General features: G+C 66.4%; 3 protein-coding genes across 6 annotated transcripts in view; 1 reads left to right on the forward strand and 2 right to left on the reverse strand.

Annotated features, from left to right (window-relative positions):
• The first annotated feature begins 5077 nt into the window (after window positions 1-5077).
• Window positions 5078-22001, forward strand: part of WNK3 (WNK lysine deficient protein kinase 3) — a 69972-nt gene continuing 53048 nt past the window's right edge. For both annotated transcript variants that reach the window (XM_075017387.1, XM_075017391.1), the window contains exons 1-2: window positions 5078-5232; window positions 5324-5420. The gene's annotated coding sequence lies outside the window, so the exon portion shown is untranslated. The remainder of the gene's footprint in view (window positions 5233-5323; window positions 5421-22001) is intronic.
• On the reverse strand, window positions 7269-13849 carry GNL3L (G protein nucleolar 3 like). 2 transcript variants are annotated; one of them, XM_075017457.1, is made up of 16 exons: window positions 13770-13849; window positions 13155-13201; window positions 13037-13071; window positions 12806-12904; window positions 12363-12479; window positions 12181-12264; window positions 11683-11818; window positions 11267-11370; window positions 10875-11019; window positions 10407-10494; window positions 10151-10328; window positions 8910-9052; window positions 8688-8824; window positions 8027-8151; window positions 7757-7940; window positions 7269-7455 (listed from the first exon to the last, which is right to left on the reverse strand). In XM_075017457.1, the coding sequence occupies exons 2-16, from the start codon at window positions 13165-13167 to the stop codon at window positions 7388-7390; spliced, it is 1656 nt and encodes a 551-aa protein (XP_074873558.1). In that variant the 5' UTR covers window positions 13168-13201; window positions 13770-13849; the 3' UTR covers window positions 7269-7387. The 2 variants fall into 2 exon arrangements, with proteins under 2 accessions (XP_074873558.1, XP_074873559.1); XM_075017458.1 differs by lacking the exons at window positions 12806-12904; window positions 13770-13849 and having other exon boundaries at window positions 13155-13362.
• On the reverse strand, window positions 16458-21113 carry TSR2 (TSR2 ribosome maturation factor). 2 transcript variants are annotated; one of them, XM_075017584.1, is made up of 5 exons: window positions 20973-21113; window positions 19512-19602; window positions 19176-19267; window positions 18621-18788; window positions 16458-18488 (listed from the first exon to the last, which is right to left on the reverse strand). In XM_075017584.1, exons 1-5 carry the CDS (start codon window positions 21051-21053, stop codon window positions 18405-18407), a joined length of 516 nt encoding a protein of 171 aa, XP_074873685.1. In that variant the 5' UTR covers window positions 21054-21113; the 3' UTR covers window positions 16458-18404. The 2 variants fall into 2 exon arrangements, with proteins under 2 accessions (XP_074873685.1, XP_074873684.1); XM_075017583.1 differs by lacking the exon at window positions 20973-21113 and adding an exon at window positions 20701-20950.

Genomic DNA, 22001 nt, shown 5'->3' on the forward strand with positions numbered 1-22001 from the left:
GCAGGCTCAGTGGCTGGCCCAGCACCCGCAGCTGGGGGCCTGCTGGGTGGGGGCGCTGGGCCAGCTGGGTGTGGGCTGCCAGCAGCGGGGTGAGGAGCAGCAGAGCCCCATTGCCCTGGCCTTCGCCCACTGCCACCTGCAGAGGTGAAGGCACCAGCTGGGGCATGGTGGGGGGTGGGATCACCTGGGCTCTAGCCCCACAGGGAGAATGGGGAGGTCACCTAGGCTCTAGTCCCATGGGGGGGGTGGGCTCACCTGGGCTCTAGTCCCATGGGGGAAGGAAGCAGGGAGCTGGGTTGTACCCCCTGGGGGGAAGGAGGCTGGGAGCCAGCACACCTGGCATCTAGGCCCTGGGGGGCAGGGACACTGTGCCTTGGCCCAGATGCCAGGAGGGCAGAGGGTTGGTAGGTTTGGGGCTGAGCAGGGAGGCCCGTGGGGGTCCCTGAGTGAGCCGCCTGCTGTCCCTTGGTCAGGTTGGGCTGGCCCTTCCTTCCCTGCGAGGCCAACATCTCTGTCCAGGCCTGCACCCAGCACATGGACCCTGTGGCCTTTGGGGTCTACATGGAATTCTTCACCCACACCCACAGCATCTGCTACCTTCTGTGCAGCGAGGCCTGGCAGCAGAGAGCCGAGAGCGCCATGCACAGGTGAGACCGGGCCTGGCCCAGCCAGAAGGCCAGGGCGTGTGAGCTGTACGGGGGCGCTGCATGGGGTATGGACACAGCCTTTCCCCCCTTCTCTGCGATGTGGGGGCAGAGGCGCCGCGTGCAGGGGGTGGCCTCCACGTTTGGGGGCCGGGGGTGGGTCAGTGCCCAGCCCAGGTTTGTGGACAGCAGGGACAACTGTGGCTAGGAAAACCGGATCTGGAAATTGAGTGATTGCACCAGAGCAGGTGCCCAGGCCTCGTGCCTGGGGAGAAAAGCGCAGAGAGGTGATGCCCCTGGAGAGCTGGAGCCAGAGCCTGCCACGTACGGGGGTGTGAGCCGTGTGCCTGGGGTGTGAGCCAAGTGTGCCCTGGACAGCCAGAGCTGGAGCCTGCCACGTATGGGGGTGTGAGGCAAGTGTGCCTGGGGTGTGAGCCAAGTGTGCCCTGGACAGCCAGAGCTGGAGCCTGCCACGTACGGGGGTGTGAGCCGTGTGCCTGGGGTGTGAGCCAAGTGTGCCCTGGACAGCCAGAGCTGGAGCCTGCCACGGACGGGGGTGTGAGCCAAGTGTGCCCTGGAAAGCCAGAGCAGGAGCCTGCCACGTATGGGGGTGTGAGCCAAGTGTGCCTGGGGTGTGAGCCAAGTGTGCCCTGGAGAGCCAGAGCCTGCCACACACCGGTGTGAACCGTGTGCCCGGGGTGCTGGGAGCCAGACTGGACATGCGGAGTTGTGGGGGCCAGACTGGACGTGCAGAGTGGGGGGCCGGACTGGACGCGCTGGGGGGGGTTTGCTGGAGGCACAGAGGGGGGCCCGGCTGGACGCGCGGGGGGGGAGTTAGGCTGGAGGCACAGAGGGGGCCGGGCTGGACGCGCGGCGGGGGGAGTTAGGCTGGAGGCACAGAGGGGGCCGGGCTGGACGCGCGGGGTGGGGAGTTAGGCTGGAGGCACAGAGGGGGCCGGGCTGGACGCGCGGGGGGGGAGTTAGGCTGGAGGCACAGAGGGGGCCGGGCTGGACGCGCGGCGGGGGGAGTTAGGCTGGAGGCACAGAGGGGGCCGGGCTGGACGCGCGGGGTGGGGAGTTAGGCTGGAGGCACAGAGGGGGCCGGGCTGGACGCGCGGGGGGGGAGTTAGGCTGGAGGCACAGAGGGGGCCGGGCTGGACGCGCGGGGTGGGGAGTTAGGCTGGAGGCACAGAGGGGGCCGGGCTGGACGCGCGGGGGGGGAGTTAGGCTGGAGGCACAGAGGGGGCCGGGCTGGACGCGCGGCGGGGGGAGTTAGGCTGGAGGCACAGAGGGGGCCGGGCTGGACGCGCGGGGGGGGAGTTAGGCTGGAGGCACAGAGGGGGCCGGGCTGGACTCGCGAGGGGGCGGGGTTAGGCTGGAGGCACAGAGGGGAGCCGGGCTGGACGCGCGGGGGGGGAGTTAGGCTGGAGGCACAGAGGGGAGCCGGGCTGGACGCGCGGGGGGGGTTAGGCTAGAGGCACAGAGGGGAGCGGGCTGGACGTACAAGTGGGGGATTAGGCTGGACGCACAGAGGGGGCCGGGCTGGACGCGCGGGCCGGGGGCGGGGTTAGGCTGGAGGCACAGACGGGAGCCGGGCTGGACGCGCGGGGGGTGCAGTTAGGCTGGACGCACAGAGTGGGGGGGGCCGGGCTGGACGCGCGGGGGGGGGGGGTTAGGCTGGAGGCACAGAGGGGGCCGGGCTGGACGCGCGGGCCGGGGGCGGGGTTAGGCTGGAGGCACAGAGGGGGCCGGGCTGGACGCGCGGTGGGGGAGTTAGGCTGGAGGCACAGAGGGGGCCGGGCTGGACGCGCGGGGGGGGAGTTAGGCTGGAGGCACAGAGGGGGCCGGGCTGGACGCGCGGCGGGGGGAGTTAGGCTGGAGGCACAGAGGGGGCCGGGCTGGACGCGCGGGCCGGGGGCGGGGTTAGGCTGGAGGCACAGACGGGAGCCGGGCTGGACGCGCCGGGGGGGAGTTAGGCTGGACGCACAGAGTGGGGGGGCCGGGCTGGACGCGCGTGGGGGGGTTAGGCTGGAGGCACAGAGGGGGCCGGGCTGGACGCGCGGGGGGGGCAGTTAGGCTGGACGCAAAGAGTGGGGGGGGCCGGGCTGGACGCGCGGGGGGGGGTTAGGCTGGAGGCACAGAGGGGGCCGGGCTGGACGCGCGGGGGGGGGTTAGGCTGGAGGCACAGACGGGAGCCGGGCTGGACGCGCGGGGGGGGTTAGGCTGGAGGCACAGAGGGGGCCGGGCTGGACGCGCGGGGGGGCGGGGTTAGGCTGGAGGCACAGAGTGGGGGGGGGGGCAGGCTGGACGCGCGTGGCGGGGTTAGGCTGGAGGCACAGAGGGGAGCCGGGCTGGACGCGCGGGGGGGGGGTTAGGCTGGAGGCACAGACGGGAGCCGGGCTGGACGTACAAGTGGGGGGGGGCCGGGCTGGACGCGCGGGGGCGGGGGCGGGGTTAGGCTGGAGGCACAGAGGGGAGCGGGTTGGACGTACAAGTGGGGGGGGGGCAGGCTGGACGCGCGGGGGCGGGGTTAGGCTGGAGGCACAGAGGGGAGCCGGGCTGGACGTACAAGTGGGTGGGGGCCGGGCTGGACGCGCGCGGGGGGGGGCGGGGTTAGGCTGGAGGCACAGAGGGGAGCCGGGCTGGACGTACAAGTGGGGGGGGGGCCGGGCTGGACGCGCGGGGGCGGGGGCGGGGTTAGGCTGGAGGCACAGAGGGGAGCGGGTTGGACGTACAAGTGGGGGGGGGCCGGGCTGGACGCGCGCGGGGGGGGGCGGGGTTAGGCTGGAGGCACAGACGGGAGCGGGTTGGACGTACAAGTGGGGGGGGGCAGGCTGGACGCGCGGGGGCGGGGTTAGGCTGGAGGCACAGAGGGGAGCCGGGCTGGACGTACAAGTGGGTGGGGGCCGGGCTGGACGCGCGCGGGGGGGGGCGGGGTTAGGCTGGAGGCACAGACGGGAGCGGGTTGGACGTACAAGTGGGGGGGGGGCAGGCTGGACGCGCGCGGGGGGGCCCGGACTCGCTGACCTCTGAAGGTCCCTTCCCGCTGTGAGAGGCGCCCTGGAGCTCAAGTCCCTGCTGCGCCCTAACGCTGCTGCCGCCGGGCCCGGGGCGGGCGCAGGGCCTCGGGACACGCCTGTCCCCCGCAGCGCCTCACCGGCCTGTCCCGCCGGGGCTGGGATGGGGGGGGGGCCTGGCCGTGGCCGGCGCTGGGTCTCCGCCCCCCTCCCCTGCAGGGCCCCTCGGCTCGCAGGCTGGGCGAGGGCTGGGGCGCCTGGGGGCCGGGCAGGGCACAGCTTCGGGGGCACTGAGGTGCTGCCCCCCAGGCGGGCGGAGGGCGTAGCTGAGCAGCTGGCACACACCCACCAGCTGGCAGAGCAGGCGGCCGCCCTGCGGTCCCGGGAGCAGATCCTCCGCCAGGGGAGCAGCTCAGCCAGATGCTGCAGGACTCGTCCAGGGGTAACGCCGAGGCCTGGCGGCCGCCCGGGCCCAGAGCACAGTGGGGGGCAGGAGTCGGGCCGGGTTCTCTCCCACCTATGGCGGGTGGTTGGGGGGCAGAGGGGGAGGGAGTCGGGCTGGGTTCTCTCTCACCTATGACAGGTGGTTGGGGGGGCAGAGGGGGTGGGAGTCAGGACTCCTGGGTTCTCTCCCCCCTATGACGGGTGGGTGGGGCAGGGGGGTGGGAGTCGGGCTGGGTTCTCTCCCACCTATGACGGGTGGTTGGGGGTCAGAGGGGGTGGGAGTCGGGCTGGGTTCTCTCTCACCTATGACAGGTGGTTGGGGGTCAGAGGGGGAGGGAGTCGGGCTGGGTTCTCTCTCACCTATGACAGGTGGTTGGGGGGGCAGAGGGGGTGGGAGTCAGGACTCCTGGGTTCTCTCCCCCCTATGACGGGTGGGTGGGGCAGGGGGGTGGGAGTCGGGCTGGGTTCTCTCCCACCTATGACGGGTGGTTGGGGGTCAGAGGGGGTGGGAGTCGGGCTGGGTTCTCTCTCACCTATGACAGGTGGTTGGGGGTCAGAGGGGGAGGGAGTCGGGCTGGGTTCTCTCTCACCTATGACAGGTGGTTGGCAGAGGGGGTGGGAGTCAGGACTCCTGGGTTCTCTCCCCCCTATGACGGGTGGGTGGGGCAGGGGGGTGGGAGTCGGGCTGGGTTCTCTCCCACCTATGACGGGTGGTTGGGGGTCAGAGGGGGTGGGAGTCGGGCTGGCTTCTCTCTCACCTATGACAGGTGGTTGGGGGCAGAGGGGGTAGGAGTCAGGACTCCTGGGTTCTCCCCGTGGCGCTGAAGGGGGCGGGCTGGAATGGGGGTAACAGACTCAGGTCATGGGGGGAAGCCGCCCCAGCTCAGGGGCCCCCATGGTCCCCACTGCCCCAGGAGGCAGCTGGCGTCACAGGATTACTGAGCGCAGGGCTGCCCAGGAGTGCGAGAGGCTTTGCAGGAGGCGGCCGGCCCGCATTTCTGGCCTTTGCCGAGATCACGTACCCACTCAGCTACCTCCACCGGTTCCCTGGCCGGGGAGTCCCAGGCCCTGGGCTCCTTCCTGTACCCCCTGCCGCTCACCTCCAGCCCGCGCACCGCCGGGGCCAGGTAGGGACAGGGGCCCTTCCCTGGGGCGCTGGCTCGGCTGGGGGCCTGGCGCGGTGCCAGGGTCCCTGAGGCCCCTTTTCTTCTGCCCCAGGCTGACCCTCCTGGCCCTTGTTGGGGTCAGCGTCTGCGTGGAACATGGGATCAGTGACATCGTCCTGGAGAACACGGCGGCCGGCTCTGACCCGACGGTACCAGCCGGCCCTGGCACTCCAGCCAGGATGGGGACGTTGGGTCCTTGCTGCTCAGGCACCTGGGATTGTGGATGGGGGGGCAGGACGACGACTCTGGGGCTGAGGGCAGTGGGGGCTGGTGGTTAGAGCAGGGGGCTGGGAGCCAGGACACCTTGGTTCTCAGCTCTGGGAGGCAAGCGGGGGCTGGGAGCCAGGACTCCTGGGTTCTCTCCCCAGCTCTGGGAGGGCAGTGGGGGCTGGTGGTCTCGGGAGGGTTTGGAGCAGGGCAGGACCCAGGGTGGGCTTGGGAACCTGGCTGCCAGGGCTCTCTGGGTGGACCCTAACAGGCCCTCCTCAGGAGGCCCTGGCCAGCTGGGTGCGGGCACCGGGGTGGCCGTCCTGGCCTATTGCAGAGCCGGGAGGTGCTGTGCGGGCTGAAGGAGACACAGGCCCAGATGCAGCACACCCTGTGGGAGACAGGTAGGGAGCTGCTGCCAGGGGCCAATGCAGTAAGGGGGCTGGAGGACAGCTGGCTGGGTGATTCACACTAGGCGTGGCTAGGCGGGGAACCTCAGTGGGCAGAGCTAAGGGGAACGCGTGGGCAGAGCATGGCTGATCTCTCCCCTCCCCCAACAGAGTGCCCCCAACGCACCGACTGGGGCTTCCCAGAGCCCCCCTCCCGGCCAGAACAAGAGGCGCCCTGGGGGGAGCAGCCTGCTGTGGGGCGGGCAGGGCTGGGCCCCAGGCGGGGGGGTTCTCTCCCTGCTCAGGGAGTGGGTGAGGGGTTAGAGCAGAGGGCCTGTGCCCCCAAACTGGGGCTCTCTGCCAGCTCCAGGAGGGGAGTGCAGGGGTTAGAGTTAGGGGCTGGGCCCCAGGACTCCTGGGCTCTCCCCTGGCTGGGGGCGGAGTCTAAGGCTGCACCCCAGGACTCCTGGGTTCTCTACTGGTTGGGAGGTGTCTAGGGGCGGGGGGGGCTGGGCCCCAGGACTCTTGGGCTCTCCCCTGGCTGGGGGGAGCAGTGGGTGCTGTGGCCCCCCCGGGGGTCCCCGCTCAGTTAACCCAACGCTCTGGTTGTGCGGCCAGGGGAGGAGGTCAGGCCCAGCAGCCCCCGGACACAGGGCAGCTCCGGGGCCCACCAGCACCCCTGGCCCCAGAGACACACACTGTGCCTGTGCCACTGGACAGGGCGAGGGGCAGGGCAGGGCAGGGCAGTTCCACCCACCACCCCATGCACCCGGCTCAGGGCCTCGCTCAGATGCCCCCATCCCAGAGCCCTGCTCTGACCACTAGGCCCCCAGCCCCTCCTGAGCAAACCCAGCCATCTGGGCTGCCTCCCTTTGCCCACTGCAGACCTGTCTTCTCCCCCAGCTGTGCCGCTATGACCTCCGGCGGCGGCGCCCGTCCCAGACAGCCCCACTGAACGCCAGCCACCATCCTGCTGAGCCAGCTGGCAGCGACACCTGCTCAGCCTGACAGCCCGAGTGGGGGAGCCAGGGGCAGGACGCCTGGGTTCCCTCCCGGCTCTGGCAGCAGGGGGAGGGGGACCTTAGAGCAGTGGGGCAGGACGCCTGGGTTCCCTCCTGGCTCTGGCAGCGGGGGGAGGGGCGCCTTAGAGCAGTGGGGCAGGACGCCTGGGTTCCCTCCCGGCTCTGGCAGCAGGGGGAGGGGGACCTTAGAGCAGTGGGGCAGGACGCCTGGGTTCCCTCCCGGCTCTGGCAGCGGGGGGAGGGGCGCCTTAGAGCAGTGGGGCAGGACGCCTGGGTTCCCTCCCGGCTCTGGCAGCGGGGGGAGGGGCGCCTTAGAGCAGTGGGGCAGGACGCCTGGGTTCCCCCCAGCCCAGGGTGAGGTGAGGGCAGGAGAGGCGGTGACGGCGTGTGAACCTTTATTGGAGAGCGGCCGGGCTGCGGGTTTTAGTTGGTAATAAAGGGAGCCTGAGGCTCTGGCAGTGGCGGCTCCAGGCTCGGTGCCAGGGGGCATGGCTGTGCCTAGTCGCCGGCTGTGCCGAAGTTCATGGCGGCTGTCAGCGTGGCCGAGAGCTTGCAGGCGATTTTCTCTGGAGGGAAACAGAAGCAGGGGGCATCACCGTGGGGGCGCACCTCACCCGCCCCCAGCGAGCGTGGGGGGCTGGAGGGAGGGGCCCAGCTACAGGAGAGCGCAGGACTTCGGGGTTCTCTCCCGACCTGGCGAAGGGAGCCAAGGCCCTAGGTTCTTGTTCAGGCTCTGCTGTGGACCTGGGCCAAGTCCCTGGGCTGTGCCTCAGTTTCTCCCCCTAGCCCCAGACAGAGCTCTGGGGGCAGGGCCCCCTCTGCACTCAGCCGGGCCCCCCTCCGGGGTTGGCTGTTCCCTCCACCAACCTGCCCTTTTTTGCTGCTTCTTCCGCTGCCTGCTGGCCGCCCGCAGCCCCTGTCCTTGGTGCAGGGGGTCGAGGGCTGCGATCTCCTCGAGGCAGGGGGCACGGGGGGCAGGACCCTCTTCTGCAGCAGCAGCAGCAGCAGCAGCCTTGGTCTTCGTCTTCAGCTCCACTGTCACGGGGCCGAGCTGGGGGACAGGGAGGCATGTGAGTTGGGGGGAGCCCCTGGGGCATGCTTGTGTCATTGCCCCTGCCTCTGCTTGCCCCCCATTACCTCCAGATCTCTGTCCTCCTCCATGGCCACCTCCTCTTTCCTGGCTGCCACCTCTTCCTCCATCGCTACCCCGAGAGCGAGGCCGGCGGCGCTGAGGCCGATGCCCGCGGAAACCGGCGAGAGGCCTGGCCACGAAGAGCCCAGTAAGCAGAAGCTCTGCATCCCCACCCAACAGGACAGACCATTGCAGTGCAGGGAACCCAGCCTCAAGGAGGGCAGTGGTGCTTAGTGGTTAGAGCACGGGGGGGGGTGCGCCCTAGGTTCTCCCCCAGCTCAGGGAGCACAGTGGTGCTCAGTGGTTAGAGCACAGGGGTGGCGTGTGTGCCCTGAGTTGTCCCCCAGGTTGGGGAGGGCAGCAGCGCCTAGTGATTAGAGCACGAAGCGGGGTGTGCTCTGGGCTCTCCCCCAGCTCAGGGAGCGCAGGGGTGGTTAGTGGCTAGAGCACCAGGTGGCATATGTACCCCAGGTTCTCCCCCGGGTAGGGGAGGGCAGCGGTGCCTAGTGGTTAGAGCATGGGGTGGGGTGTGTGTCCTGGGGTTCTCCCCCAGCTCAGGGAGCGCAGTGGTGCTTAGCGGTTAGAGCATAGGGGTGGCGTGTGTGCCCTGGGTTCTCCCCCGGGTAGGGAAGTGCAGCTGATAACCAGCCGGCGTTTGCTACTCACTGGCCAAAGCCTCCTTGTTGCCCTGCTCCAGCACTTCGAAGTCGAAGGCCCGGCCCATCTCAGCCACAATCTCAGCGCTGAGGTGGGTCGGCAGCGTGTGGGTCTCGGGGGGGTGTGTGAAATAGCTGATCTTCCCGCTGCGGGGACGAGAATGGGCTGTTTAATGGGTCCAGCCAGCCCCCCCCAGCCCCCGTGGGCTGGCCTAACAACCCCCCCACCCACCTGATCCAGTCACTCAGCATGGCTCTGGCTGCCTTCTCGTGGTCGGGCACGCCCCCTTTCCTCAGTTTCCCCTTCCTGCGGGCCAGGTGGGCCAGGAACTCGCTGACGTCCCGGTACTCCGGCACACGGTAGTGCTGCATGATCTGGAGTGGGGAGCAGCCAGGCACCCGTCAGCCCCTCCCTAGCCAGCCCCCCGCGCCCGGGAGCTTGTCCTGCCCCAGGGCTGGTGCTGCGCCGGCAGGTGGCTCGGCCTCGCAGGTTACAAAACCTGCCCCCGAGCGACAGCCCCGGGGCCAGGCACCTTTGGCTTGCCAAAGGGAGGTGGGTGGCAACCTGGTCGCGTCTGCAGGCACCGGGGGGCACAGGGGCCCGCAGCGAGCGCCTGTCTGGCCGAGCGGAGCCTGGGGCACCTTGTCCAGCCGCTGAGCCCTCTGCCGACAAGCTGGGCTCCAGGGCCGGGTCAGGCAGGCGCTGGGCTGGTGCACGGCTGGACTCAGAGCTAGCGAGCCCAGCCTGGGGCCGCAGCACAGAGCCAATGCGGAGAGAGCCCGAGCCCAAGCCCGAGCCAGGCGAGGAACTCGGCTGGCCCACCGCCTCCCGCATGCTGACAGAGCAGCGCCCAAGGGAAGGGCGGTGCTCGGCCAGGGCCCCCAGTGGCACGCCAGCCCTGGGTGGAACGCCGCACCGGGCCACATGCAATTCCTGCCTCCGCACGCTCAGTCTGCCCCACACCGTTTAATTTTCCCTTCTAAGAAACCCCCAGCAGCGACTGTGGGCAGCAGCCCCCTGCGCCAACCCGCTCGCTTGGGAAGGAGCCGCCCTGGCAGGATGAAATCCGCAGGGGCCTGGGCCAGGCTCGGCTCCTGGCTGGAGGGGGACAGCGTCCCGCCCGCCTCGGACGTCAGCCGGGGAAGCCTGGGGAAGGAGCTGGCTGAGGGGCGGTGCTGCCAGGGACCAGGGCGGGCAACGAGCCGAAGGGAGGAGATCTCTGCCCCCCCGGCGGACCCCATTCTCCCAGGACTGGAGGGCCGTGGAGGAGGCCCTGGGCTCCCCGCAGGAGGGATGGGGGAAAGCACCAAGCCTGGGGGGTGCTGCCCTAGGACCGCAGGCGCTGCTGGGGGCCTGAGGAACCAGCCAGCCCCAGTGCAGGCGCATGGACCACAGCCTGGGCCCCCCATGGAGTGTTGCCCCACCTGTCACCATAGCAAACCGCCCCCCCGCGTGGCTGCCCATCCCCCTACCTGCTCCTTTGAGCAGCGGCGCAAGATGGCGGCCACGGGGGCCACCGGGTCGGCCACCTGCTCCAGCGGGCGGCAGCTGCGCAGCACCAGGGCAGTGTCGGTGGCCACGGGGGCCAGCACCAGGCCAGGGCAGTCCAGTAGGCGGATGCGCCCGTCCAGCTGCACCTCCTGCAGGCACCTGGTGGGCAGGGAACACAGGGGCATCAGTGGGGCAGCCCCATCTCCTCCCGCGCCGGGGGGCGGGGGGGGGGCTTACTTGGTCACGCCAGGTGTGGCACCCACACTGCAGGCCCGGCTCCGCTTCAGACTGTTGATGAGGCTGCTTTTGCCAACGTTGGGGAAGCCTGGGACAGGAGCCACCGGGATGTGAGCCAGGGAAAGAACCCAGGAGTCCGGGCACGCGCCCTCCCCGCCCCCAGAACCAGGGAAAGAACCCAGGAGTCCGGGCACGCGCCCTCCCCGCCCCCAGAACCAGGGAAAGAACCCAGGAGTCCGGGCACGTGCCCTCCCCGCCCCCAGAGCCGGGAAAGAACCCAGGAGTCCGGGCACGCGCCCTCCCCGCCCCCAGAACCAGGGAAAGAACCCAGGAGTCCGGGCACGCGCCCTCCCCGCCCCCAGAGCCGGGAAAGAACCCAGGAGTCCGGGCACACCCCTCCGCCCCCGAGACCCGGCACCCAGGAGTCCTACCCCACCCTGCCCCCACAGCCAAGGGCAGGCATCTCACCTACCACCCCCACGCTGATGGACATCTTGAGGTCCCGGCTGCGGCTGTAGTTGGCCAGCAGCTTCAGCAAGCAGTCCGCCCCCACGCAGGCCCCGCTGGCCAGCAGCTCCACCGAGGCCTTGGCCACAGGCACCCTGCTCTGTTGCTGGGGGGAGCAGTGGAGGGAGCAGGGTGGGTCACACGGCTGTACTTCACCCTGACCCCACCCCCACTGCCCGCCTGCAGCCAGGAGAGAACCCAGGCATCCGGGCTCCCAGCTCTACCCACCAGCCCCCACTCTCTTCCCAGAGCCGGGGGAGAACCCAGGTGTCCAGCCCCCTGCTCTACCCACCAGCCCCACTGCCCTCCCAGAGCCAGGAGAAAACCCAAGCGTCCGGGCTGCCTGCCCTTACCAGGTGCTGACTCTGCTGCTGGGTAGAGGCTTTGAAGGCCACAGTGGGGAGCTCGTTCCTCAGGTATTTCAGCCACCCAGCCACCACCTCCCTGGCCACTAGGTCTGGGGGGCAGGAGCACAAAGGGTTAACCTGGCATCTCCCAGTGCGATGCCCCCCCAAGCCCCATTCAGCGCCTGCAAACCCTCCCTCCCCGGGGCCCTCTCATCCCCAGCAACTCCCACGCACCACGCTGCTTGTCTGGCTCCCAGCCCTCCTGTGCCAAGGGGAACCCAGGCGTCCGGCTCCTACCACTCCGCCTCCCAGCCCTCCCGCGCCAAGGGGAACCCAGGCGTCCGGCTCCTACCACTCCACCTCCCAGCCCTCCCGTGCCAGGGGGAACCCGGGTGTCCGAGTCCCCCCCCCATCACACCCACCAATTTTGTTCAGGACCAGCACCAGCCGCTTGTTGGCCCCGGCCCGCAGCACAGCCTCCTCCACCTGGGGGCAGCGGCAGCCCTGGGGGTCGCGGGCGTCCAGCACCTCCAGGACCACGTCAGCTGCTTGGATCACCTGAGGAGCAGCCCCCGGGGGGTTGGGTGCCTGAATGCTGCTGGAGAGGGGCTGTCCCCCCCAGTGTAACTGTCCCCCCCGCCCGGACCCCCCCGAGTGTGACTGTCCCCCCCAGTGTAACCGTGCCCCCGAGTGTGACCGTCCCCCCCACCTGGACCCCCCCAAGTGTGATTGTCCCTCCCTGCCCAGACCCCCGCCAAGTGTGACCATCCCGCCCCTGCCCGGAGGGGGCCCCCCCCACCCCCGAGTGTGACCATCCCTCCGCTGCCCGGCTCGGCCCCTGAGCAGGACCATCCTCCCCACCCCCGCACTGCAGGGTCGGGTGGGGACTGGGGTGTCCCTTCCCTGCAGCTCTCACTGACCTTCCAGAACTCCCGGTAATAGGCCCGGCGGGACCCCTCCTTCTCCAGCCGAGGGAGCCCCTGCAGCTGCTGCAGCCCGACCTCCTGCAGAGAGGGAACCGGCCCTTCAGAGCAAACCCAGGAGTCCTGCTCCCACCCCCTGCCCAGCTCCCACCCGGGGAACCCCACTGTCCAGCCCTTACCTTCTGCTCAAAGGCCTGCTGCTTGCGGAGGGCGTCCTGCTGCAAGGACTCCAGGCTGCGGTGCTGGCTGGTCTCCTGGTGCCGGGCCTCCTGCTGGCGGATCCTCAGCTCCGCCACCTGCGGGCACAGCCGGCATGAGCCCTCCCAGGGCCAGGGCCGGAACCCAGGAGTCCGGGCTCCCAGCCCCCGCCCCTGACCCCTCCCCACCCCTCGCCCAGCCCGGGGCAGGGACCCAGGAGTCCGGGCTCCCAGACCCTGCCCCGTCCCCACCCCTCTCCCAGCCCGGGACAGGGACCCAGGAGTCCGGGCTCCCAGACACTGCCCCGTCCCCACCCCTCTCCCAGGCTGGGGCAGGGACCCAGGAGTCCAGGCTCCCAGCCCCTGCCCCATCCCCACCCCTCTCCCAGGCTGGGGCAGGGTCCGCCCTGCCTCCCCATGCCTACCCTTTTTTTCTTTAATTCAGCCTCCTTTGCATATTCCTTGACGTGCCGCAGCCGAGGGACGCCAGGGTCCGTTTTCCCATGAGCCTTCGAGTCCTTCCACTGCGTGACAGTCAGGTCCAGTCACTCACCTCACACCAGACTGCAGCTTGGTCCCACCGTCAGCCCCCGGGGTCCCAGTTCCCACCCACCCCCCTCCCAGAGCTGGAGAGAACCCAGGAGTCCGGGGCTCACCTTGTGCCTATGCTTCCCTGCGGCTGGGGTGTGCTCTGTGGAGAAGGACAGAGTTAAGGGGAGGTTACCATGGGGCCCCAGGGTGGGTGGATCCAACCGCCCCGTGACTGGGACTTACTGGGCCGGGTCATGGCTCCAATGGGGCTGGTCTCTGCAGAGCAGTGCCTGGGAAGAAAAGGCCGTTACAGCAGCGCTGGGAGCCAGGACACCTGGGTTCTTTCCTGGCTCTGGGAGGGCAGTGGGGGCGAGGATCCTGGAGCGATTTGATTCAGGCATGGGAGGATCCCTGCCTCTCCCCACAGGTCCCCCTCATGTCTCTCCATGGACCCACACCCCCCGACCCTTTGCCCCATGGACCCGGCTCAGCCCCCCACAGGTCATCCCCCCTGCACACTCCAGCCCCCACAGGTCAGGCCTCCTCGCCCCACGGTCCCGGCCCCTCCCCCCTGCACACTCCAGCCCCCACAGGTCCGTCCCCCCTCGCCCCACGGTCCCGGCCCCTCCCCCCTGCACACTCCAGCCCCCACAGGTCCGTCCCCCCTCGCCCCACGGTCCCGGCCCCTCCCCCCTGCACACTCCAGCCCCCACAGGTCCGTCCCGCCTCGCCCCACGGTCCCAGCCCCCCCCCCTGCACACTCCAGCCCCCACAGGTCCGTCCCCCCTCGCCCCACGGTCCCAGCCCCTCCCCCCTGCACACTCCAGCCCCCACACAAGTCAGCCCCCCCCCCCCCACCTCTCCTCCCTCCCGGCTCGCGCAGGTTCCACTTCCAGGGCACCAGCTGGAGACCACGTGGCGCGCTCACGACACTGAGCGCTCCCCGGGCGCGCGCGGTGGGCGGGGCCTCGTGCGCGCGCCCGCCAGCGGCTCAAAGCGAAGGCGGCCGCTCGGGGGGGCTGCGGGTGCAGCCGCCTCCAGCAACCCCAGAATCCCAGGGCTGGAAGGGACCTCAGGAGGTCAGAGTCCAGCCCCTGCCCAAAGCAGGATCAGCCCCACTAAGTCCTCCCAGCCGGGACCTTGTCCAGCCGGGACTTAAAAACCTCCAGGGATGGAGAATCCACCACCTCTCTAGGCAACACATTCCAGTGCTTCACCGCCCGCCTGGGGAGAGTTTTTCCTAATATCTACACCTACACCTCCCCCTCTTCAACTTCAGCCCATTGCTCCTTGTTCTGCCATCCGACACCACTGAGAACAGTTTCTCTCCATCCTCTTTAGAGCTCCCCTTCAGGAAGTTGAAGGCTGCTATTAAATCGCCTCCAAGTCTTCTCTTCTGGAAACTAAACAAGCCCAAATCCCTCAGCCTCTCCTCATAGGTCTTGTGCTCCAGCCCCTTAATCACTTTTGTTGCCCTCCGCTGAACCTGCTCTAGCAAATCCACATCCCTTTTATACTGGGGGGCCCAAAACTGGGCACAATATTCCAGATGTGGCCTCACCAGTGCCGAATAAAGAGGAATAGCTACTTCTGTAGATCTGCTGGAAATGCTCCTCCTAATGCACCCTGGTGTGCTGTTAGCCTTCTTAGCTACAAGGGCGCACTGTTTACTCATATCCAGCCTTTCATCCACCATAACCCCTACGTCCCTTTCCATCGTACTGCTGCTGAGCCAGTTGGTCCCCAGCCTGTAACAATGTCTGGGATTCTTCCGCCCCAGGTGCGGGACTCTACACGTCTCCTTATTGATCCGCATCAGATTTCTTTTGGCCCAGTCCTCCAATTTATCCAGGTCACTCTGGATTCTCTCCCTACCCTCCAACAAATCGACCTCTCCCCCTAGTTTTGTGTCATCCACAAACTTGCTGAGGGTGCAACCCAGTCCCTCATCCAGGTCATTAATAAAGATGTTGAACAACACCGGCCCCAGAACTGAGCCTTGGGGCACTCCGCTTGAAACCGACCAACATCCAGATATTGAGCCATTGACCACTACCTTTTGGGCCTGACCGTCAAGCCAGTTGTCTATCCATCTTATAGTCCAAGGATCCAATCCATATTTCCTTAACTTATGGACAAGAATGTTGTAGGAGACTGTATCAAAAGCCTTGCTGAAGTCAAGGTATATCACATCCACTGACTTCCCCATGTCCACAGAGCTTGTTACCTCGTCATAGAAGCTAATAAGATTGGTCACGCAGGACTTGCCCCTGGTGAATCCATGTTGGCTACTTTTGATCACTTTCCCCTCTTCCAAGTGCTCCAAAATGGATTCCTTGAGGATCCCCTCCATGATTTTCCCAGGGCTTGAGGTAAGGCTGACGGGTCTAGAGTTCCCTGGATTGTCCTTCTTTCCTTTTTTAAAGATGGGCACTACGTTTGCCTTCTCCCAGTCATCCGGTATCTCCCCTGATCACCAAGAGTCTTCAAGGATAATGACCAAAGGTTCAGCAATGACCTCTGCCAATTCCCTCAGTACCCTGGGGTGCATTAAATCCAGACCCATGGACTTGTGTGCATCTAGTTTTTCTAGATAGCTCAGAACTTGTTCCTTCCCCACAGATGGCTGCCCTCCACCTTCCCGTACTGCATCGTCTAGGACCATCACTGGGAAGTTGACTTTGTCCATGAAGACTGAGGCAAAAAAAGCATTGAGTACTTCAGCTTTCCTGCATCATGTGTCACTAGGTTACCTCCCTCATCCAGTAACGGCCCCACACCTTCTCTGATAACCCGTTTATTGTTAACATGCCTGTAGAAACCCTTCTTGTTACTCTTGACATCCCTTGCCAGCTGCAGTTCCAGTTGTGCTTTCGCTTTCCTGATTACTGCCCGGCGTTCTCCAGCCATATGTTTATACTCCTCCTTAGTCAACTGTCCTTGTTTCCATTTCTTGTATGCATCCTTTTTGAATTTAAGCTGACTAAGGATTTCCCTGTTAACCACCCCAGGGCACGATCCCCCCGTGCACACCCCCCTCCGTTGTGCACAACCCGTCCCCCATGCACACCCCCAGGCCTCCCCATACACCCTCCATCCCTTGTGCACACCCCCAGTTCTCCCCATACACCCCCTCCCTTGTGCACACCCTGTCCCCTGTGCACACCCACAGGTTTCCCCATACATCCCCCCTCCCTTGTGCGCACCCGTCCCCCCGTGCACACCCCCAGGCCTCCCCATACACCCCCCCCTTGTGCACACCCCTATCCCCAATGCACACCCACAGGCCTCCCCATACACACCCACCTCCCTTGTGCACACCCATCCCCATGCACACCCACAGGCCTTACCATACACACCCACCTCCCCTGTGCACACCTGCAGGCCTCCCTCATGCACACCCACAGGGCACCCTCTGCACACCCATGTCCCTGTGCACATTCACAGGCCTCCCTCGTGCACATATAGGCATTCTTTGTTGTGATGGGGTTCAGGGGTCCCCAGGCTCTGCCCCCAGACGCAGGCAGGAGTGACTCTCACTTGGCAGAACAGCGGGTTTATTAGCCAACAGGACACAGCGTGGTACAGAGGGGTCAGTGCAGCTGGCAGAGACAGCCAGTCCCATCCATGTGGGGAGAGGAAACCCCGAGGGGCCCCCGGGGCCGGGGCCTGGCCCCCTCCTTTGTCTCACTCGCTCCCAGCCCAGACTAAGCCCAGGGCGTCTTCAGGCAAAGGCACGTCAGGCATTGAAAGAGGAGATGCCTCCACCCTGGCAAATGGCTGCACGACACACCCACCCACACAGGCACTGCAAAGACCCCGACCTTGGCGAGAAAGGCTGGTGCAGGCCCGAGCTGCAAATCCCAGGAAGCCCTGGCTCCCGAATGGCACCCATGCACAGAACCCCCCACCAGGAATGCAGCCCCAGTGGCCAAGCGCTAAGACTCCAGGGGATGCTCAGTATCACGCGAGTTAGCTGCAAACACACTGGGAGTCCTCCTCCAAGTCTTCCCACATGCAGGGGCCCACGAGAGCCTTTTCAGAGATGGCTGTGTCTCAGTACCAGGTAGGCCACCCCTGTGCAGCGATATGTGCGGCTCTTCCCTACTGCTCTGCCCCAGAAGTGGCTGCCTCTGAACTCTGGATGTGCTATCCCCATGGGCTGTGATGTGGCTGGTCCCCAGCTGTGTCCGTCCCCCAGAGATGCCTGCATTTCAGCATCAGGCGAGTTGTATGCACGCACTGTTATTTGGTGGTTAGAACAGGGGGCTGCGAGCCAAGATGCCTGGGTTCCCTCCTGGCTCTGTGAGGGGAATACGGTCTAGTGATTACAGCAGGACACAGAGCCAGAACTCTGGAATTCTCTCCTCCCCTTGGCTAGGGCCAGCTCCTGGCTGTCAAAGCGGAGCCCTGCCAGGGGCCAGCCATGCATTCCCTGGGGCTGAAAGAACCTGCTGGCAGAAGGCAGGCCAGGAGAGCCTTGCCAGGTGCACGGAGCACCCCAGCACAGGGGTCCCAAACCTCCACATCCCCAGCAACAGAGCGCTTCCCCCCTGAGGAGCCCTGGGAACACAGGCCCCCAGCCCCCCTGCCCGAGTCAGCTCATCCCTTGCAGACCACCACTAGGGTGGCTGATCTACTTTGTGAGGGCCAGATGGACACATTGCCCCCTGCGCCCCCCCCAGGCCAGGATCTCCCTGCCCAAGGGGGAGCAGGGACAGGATCTAACCCCCCTCCCCTGCAGGGCCTAATTTGGCCTTGCCCTGCGAACAGCCTCCCGCAGGGATCTACCCCCCACCGCCAGCAGCGCACCCCCTCCTCTCTCGGCCGGCCAGACACACGCTCGGCAGAAGGTTTTATTGGTGTTCATGCGCAGTGCCTGGCCCCTGGGGATGCCCCAACCCCCACAGATCTGGGAGAGACCTCAGGGTACCTCGCATCCTTGGGGACCAGGTGTTGGTAAAGCTCCATCAACCGATTTCTTAACGCCAGCCACGTCCTGTTCAGCGCCTTCCGTTGCAACCAGGGCTGGGAGCTGGGAGTGGAACAGGGGCCTGTCCCGGGGGGGAGGGGTGCACTGGGCCTGGGGGAGGGGTGGGGAACAGGGCAGGGGCCTGTCCCCAGGTGAGGTGCTGGGCCTTGGGGAGGGACTAAGAACGGGGCAGGGGCCTGTCCCCTCTGAGGAGCACCAGCTCCCATCTGGCTGCAGGGCTGGGCCTGGCTGGCTCAAGGGGCAGAAAATGAGGCCCAGGGGCCAGTCCCCTGTGGGGGGCACCGGTGCTGACCTGGGGCAGGGGCTGGCTGGTTCGAGAACAGGGAATGGAGCAGGGTCTGTCCCTCTAACCACCACCAGCTCCGTCCCCCCTCCCCTTCTCCCACCGGCCACCCCACGTGCCCCTCGCCGGCTCCCCCGGTTGACTCTTCTGACAGCACTCAGTTGCATCCCCGCCACCCGGGAGCTGCAGCGAAGTCCCTCAGGCCGGGGCATCACCCTCATTTCCTCTTCTTCCGCACCACGGTCCAGCCGTCGTCCTCTGCCGGGGCTGGGGCTGGCGCAGGGCTGCTGCACTCCATCATCTGCGGGGGGCAGGAGTCAGAGTGGGGCTCCCCTATGTCCCCCAGGATTGGTTCAGCCTCCCCCACACCCCCCAGCCAGCCCCACGGCCTCACCCCCCAGCTATTCCCCCCTCTCGGTAGCTGCACTGGTACCTCCTCCGGGCTCTCCTCCTCCTCCTCGCTGCACTCGGCCAGCTGGGCCTGGGCTGCTGTCCTGCCCACCTCCTGCTGTCTCTGCGCCAGCCGGCCGATGGCCTCCCGAGCGGCTGCCCCCTCCCCACGCTGGCACTGGGCAAAGAGCACCTGCAGCTGCTGGCTCACCTGGCCAGGGAAGAGATGGCATGAAAACACAGGAAACCTCCCTCTCCTTCCCAGAATCCCCTGGGGCAGGGTGAGCCCCCACGCCATCTCCCTCCACCTTCCCAGAATCCCCCTGGGCAGGGTGAGCCCCCACGCCATCTCCCTCCACCTTCCCAGAATCCCCCTGGGCAGAGTGAGCCCCCACGCCACCTACCTCCACCTTCCCAGAATCCCCCTGGGCAGGGTGAGCCCCCACCCACCTGCCTCCACCTTCCCAGAATCCCCCTGGGCAGGGTGAGCCCCCACCCCCTCTGCCTCCAACATCCCAGAATCCCCCCATGGCAGAGAGATGGGTGGAGTCGTCTCCTGCTGTGTGCTATGGGGGCTAGGACACGCATCTGCAAATACCTCAGCCAAGCTGCCGTCCTCGATGATGGTGTCAAACTCATTGTTCAGCACCTCTGCGAGGAAATCCTCCACCTCGTCCTGCTCCAGGCCAGCTGTGGAGAGAAGGGGGCTCAGAAGGGGGCGGGGGGAGGGTAAGCCCCTCTGCTCGAACCATTAGACCCCACTCCCTTCCCAGAGCGTGGAGAGGACCCAGGAGTCCTGGCTCTAACTACTAGCCCCATTCCCCTCCCTGAGCTGCACAGAACCCGCCCTGCCCGGGTCCCATTTGCACCAGGCCTAGCACACCCACCCCCACCACGCAATCTGGGGGGGCTGCCTGCCCTGTCGGGGCCTCACCATTGCTGCGGAAATACTGCTCCACTGCGCCCACCATCCACTCTGCCTTGTCCCGGCCATGCGCCCCGCCGAAGCCATTCTCCACTGCGATCTGCCGGGAGAGGAGAGCAGCCTCACCCCTCTGCCCAGCCTGGGAGCGCGAGCGGTGGGGATTTCAATAGTACCTCATGGTGCTACTGTGGGGGGCTCTGCAGGCCTGGGGCAGTCCTCCCCACTGCTGGGGCCTGAGGAGAAAATCCTAGCAGGGCCCCCATCTTTGCATCTGATGAAGCAAGTCTGTGCTCACGAAAGCTCATGCTCAGAACTTTTCTGTTAGTCTATAAGGTGCCGCAGGACCCTTCGTTGCTGACCTAACCTTGTTATCCCCACCCTTGCTCTGGCTTATTTATACCTGGCCCTGCAGATTTCCAAGACCAGCATCTGGTGAAGTGAGTCTGTGCTCACGAAAGCTCATGCTCAGAACTTTTCTGTTAGTCTGTAAGGTGCCACAGGACCCTTCGTTGGTGTTACAGATCCAGACTAACACGGCTACCCCCCCCGCCGCCGATACTGGACATCTTTGCACTGTTGTTCTGCAGGGCTGGGCGGGTTCTACAGTGGCCCTCAAGATCTCCGTGTTCCTATAGGGGTCCTTGCTGTTGCTGTGGGGCCATAACCATTCTGCGTGTTCCTATATGGCCTGGGAGTGTACAGCAGGCAATCGGCTGTACAGAGAGAGAGGCCTGGCTCCCACTATATGTTTCTATAGAATCTGGGGTGGTCTGGAGGCCTTGCTCTTTCTGTGTGTTTCCATGAGCGTATGGGGGGGTGTCTATAGGTGGCCATCCCCTTTCTGAGTGTTTTATAGGTGCACAGGGGGAGCCAATAAGAGGTCCTGCTCCTTCTATAGGGTGCAGGGAGAGTCTATAGGGAGCCATGCCTATTCTGCTCCTTCCTATAGGGTTGGTGGCTCCATAGGAGATCATCATTTCTGCTTAGTTCTGCAGTGTCAGGGGGCTCCTTGCTCATTTTTCCTTTTTCTAAAAGGTGACGGAGTCCATAGGAAACCCGACCTCTCCTGCCTGTTTCAGTGGTGCTGGAGGGGGCTACAGGGACCTTAGGGGGTCTCTGCCCACGAAAGCTTATGCTCCAAACAATCTGCTAGTCTAGACGGTGCCACGACCTTTCTCCCTGGTTTTACCATTCTTGCCTGTTTCCGTAGGGTCTGGGGATCTGCAGTTGGTCGCACCCTTCCGGCCTGTTTCTGTAATACCCGGAGGCGGGAGGCTGTAGGGGCCTGGCCATTCCTGCCTCTTTCCATAGCGGCGGGGGGCTTATAGCGGCCTCCCCGTTCCTGCCCGTTTCTACACGGTTCGGAGGGAGCTGTGCGCGGCGGGGGCTGGAGGAGGCCCTGCCCTCACATAGCCTGTACACGGGCAGTCTATAGGGGCTGCCGCGCCGCCCTCCTCGGCCCGCTCTCACCTGCAGCGCGGCCCAGCTGCCCAGCACCGCCCGCACCCCCTGGCTGAACAGGCCACGTGTCTCCTCCCTGGGCGCCGCCATGCCAGGGGGCGCCGGGAACCGAGCGCCGAGAGCATCGATCCCCAGGCCGCCGGCGACAACAATCGCACGCCGAGCGCCTCGATCGAGCAGCGGCTCGGCGCGAGAGGCGGGTTCGAGTCCTCCTCCCCGGTGCTCCGCTCCCCGCCCCCCGGGCTCCCGGGGGGACGCTGAGCTGGGCTGGCCGCTGCAGCGAGGGGCTTCTGCTCGGCCTTCTCCAGCATGAGCCTCCCTCCTCCTTCCCTGAGTCAGCGCCCACATTCCATTCGGGGGATCCATGGAGCACGGGGGTCCCTGCAAAACCCAGCGCAACGGGCTCTCCAGTTAGTCAGGGCCCGTGCAACACCTGGCATGGGGGGCGCGTTGTTAGCGCCTGTGCAAAGCCCGGCACCATGGGTCCGTGCACCGTTCACCATGAGCGGGTCCCCAGGCTAGTCTGGGTCCGCACAAGGCTTAGCACCTGGGAGTCCACGTGCCGCCCAGCCTGGTGGGTCTGTGCAGTGCCTGGCACAAGGAAGTCCATGCAACACCAGGCCTGAGGGGGGGCTGCACAATGCGTGGCCTGATGAGTCCACACACTGCCTCGCACAATGGGGTCCCTACAGTGGCCAGCACAAGAGGGTGTGCTGTGTTTGTCAGAGTCCAGGCAACGTCCATGCCTGATGGATCCATGTAGCACGAGGCACAAGGGGGTCTGCTCAGCCCTGGCACAATCAGGTTCATGCTGTGCCTGGCCTGATGGGGTTTCTGCAGCAGCTGGCATGACTGTTGTCTGTGCAGTGCCTGGCACACCAGGGTCTGTGCTGTGCCCAGCAGGATGGGCTTTCTGCGGTGCCCAGTGTGGCTGGTCAGTGCAGTGCCTTGCACAATGGGGTCTTTGCTGCACCCAGCGTGATGGGACTCTGTGGTGCGCGCACCAGCCTGGCAAATGTGGAGACTTGGTGAGACCCT

The sequence above is a fragment of the Carettochelys insculpta genome, chromosome 22 (assembly GCF_033958435.1).
Source record: "Carettochelys insculpta isolate YL-2023 chromosome 22, ASM3395843v1, whole genome shotgun sequence".
NCBI classification, from domain to species: Eukaryota; Metazoa; Chordata; order Testudines; family Carettochelyidae; genus Carettochelys; species Carettochelys insculpta.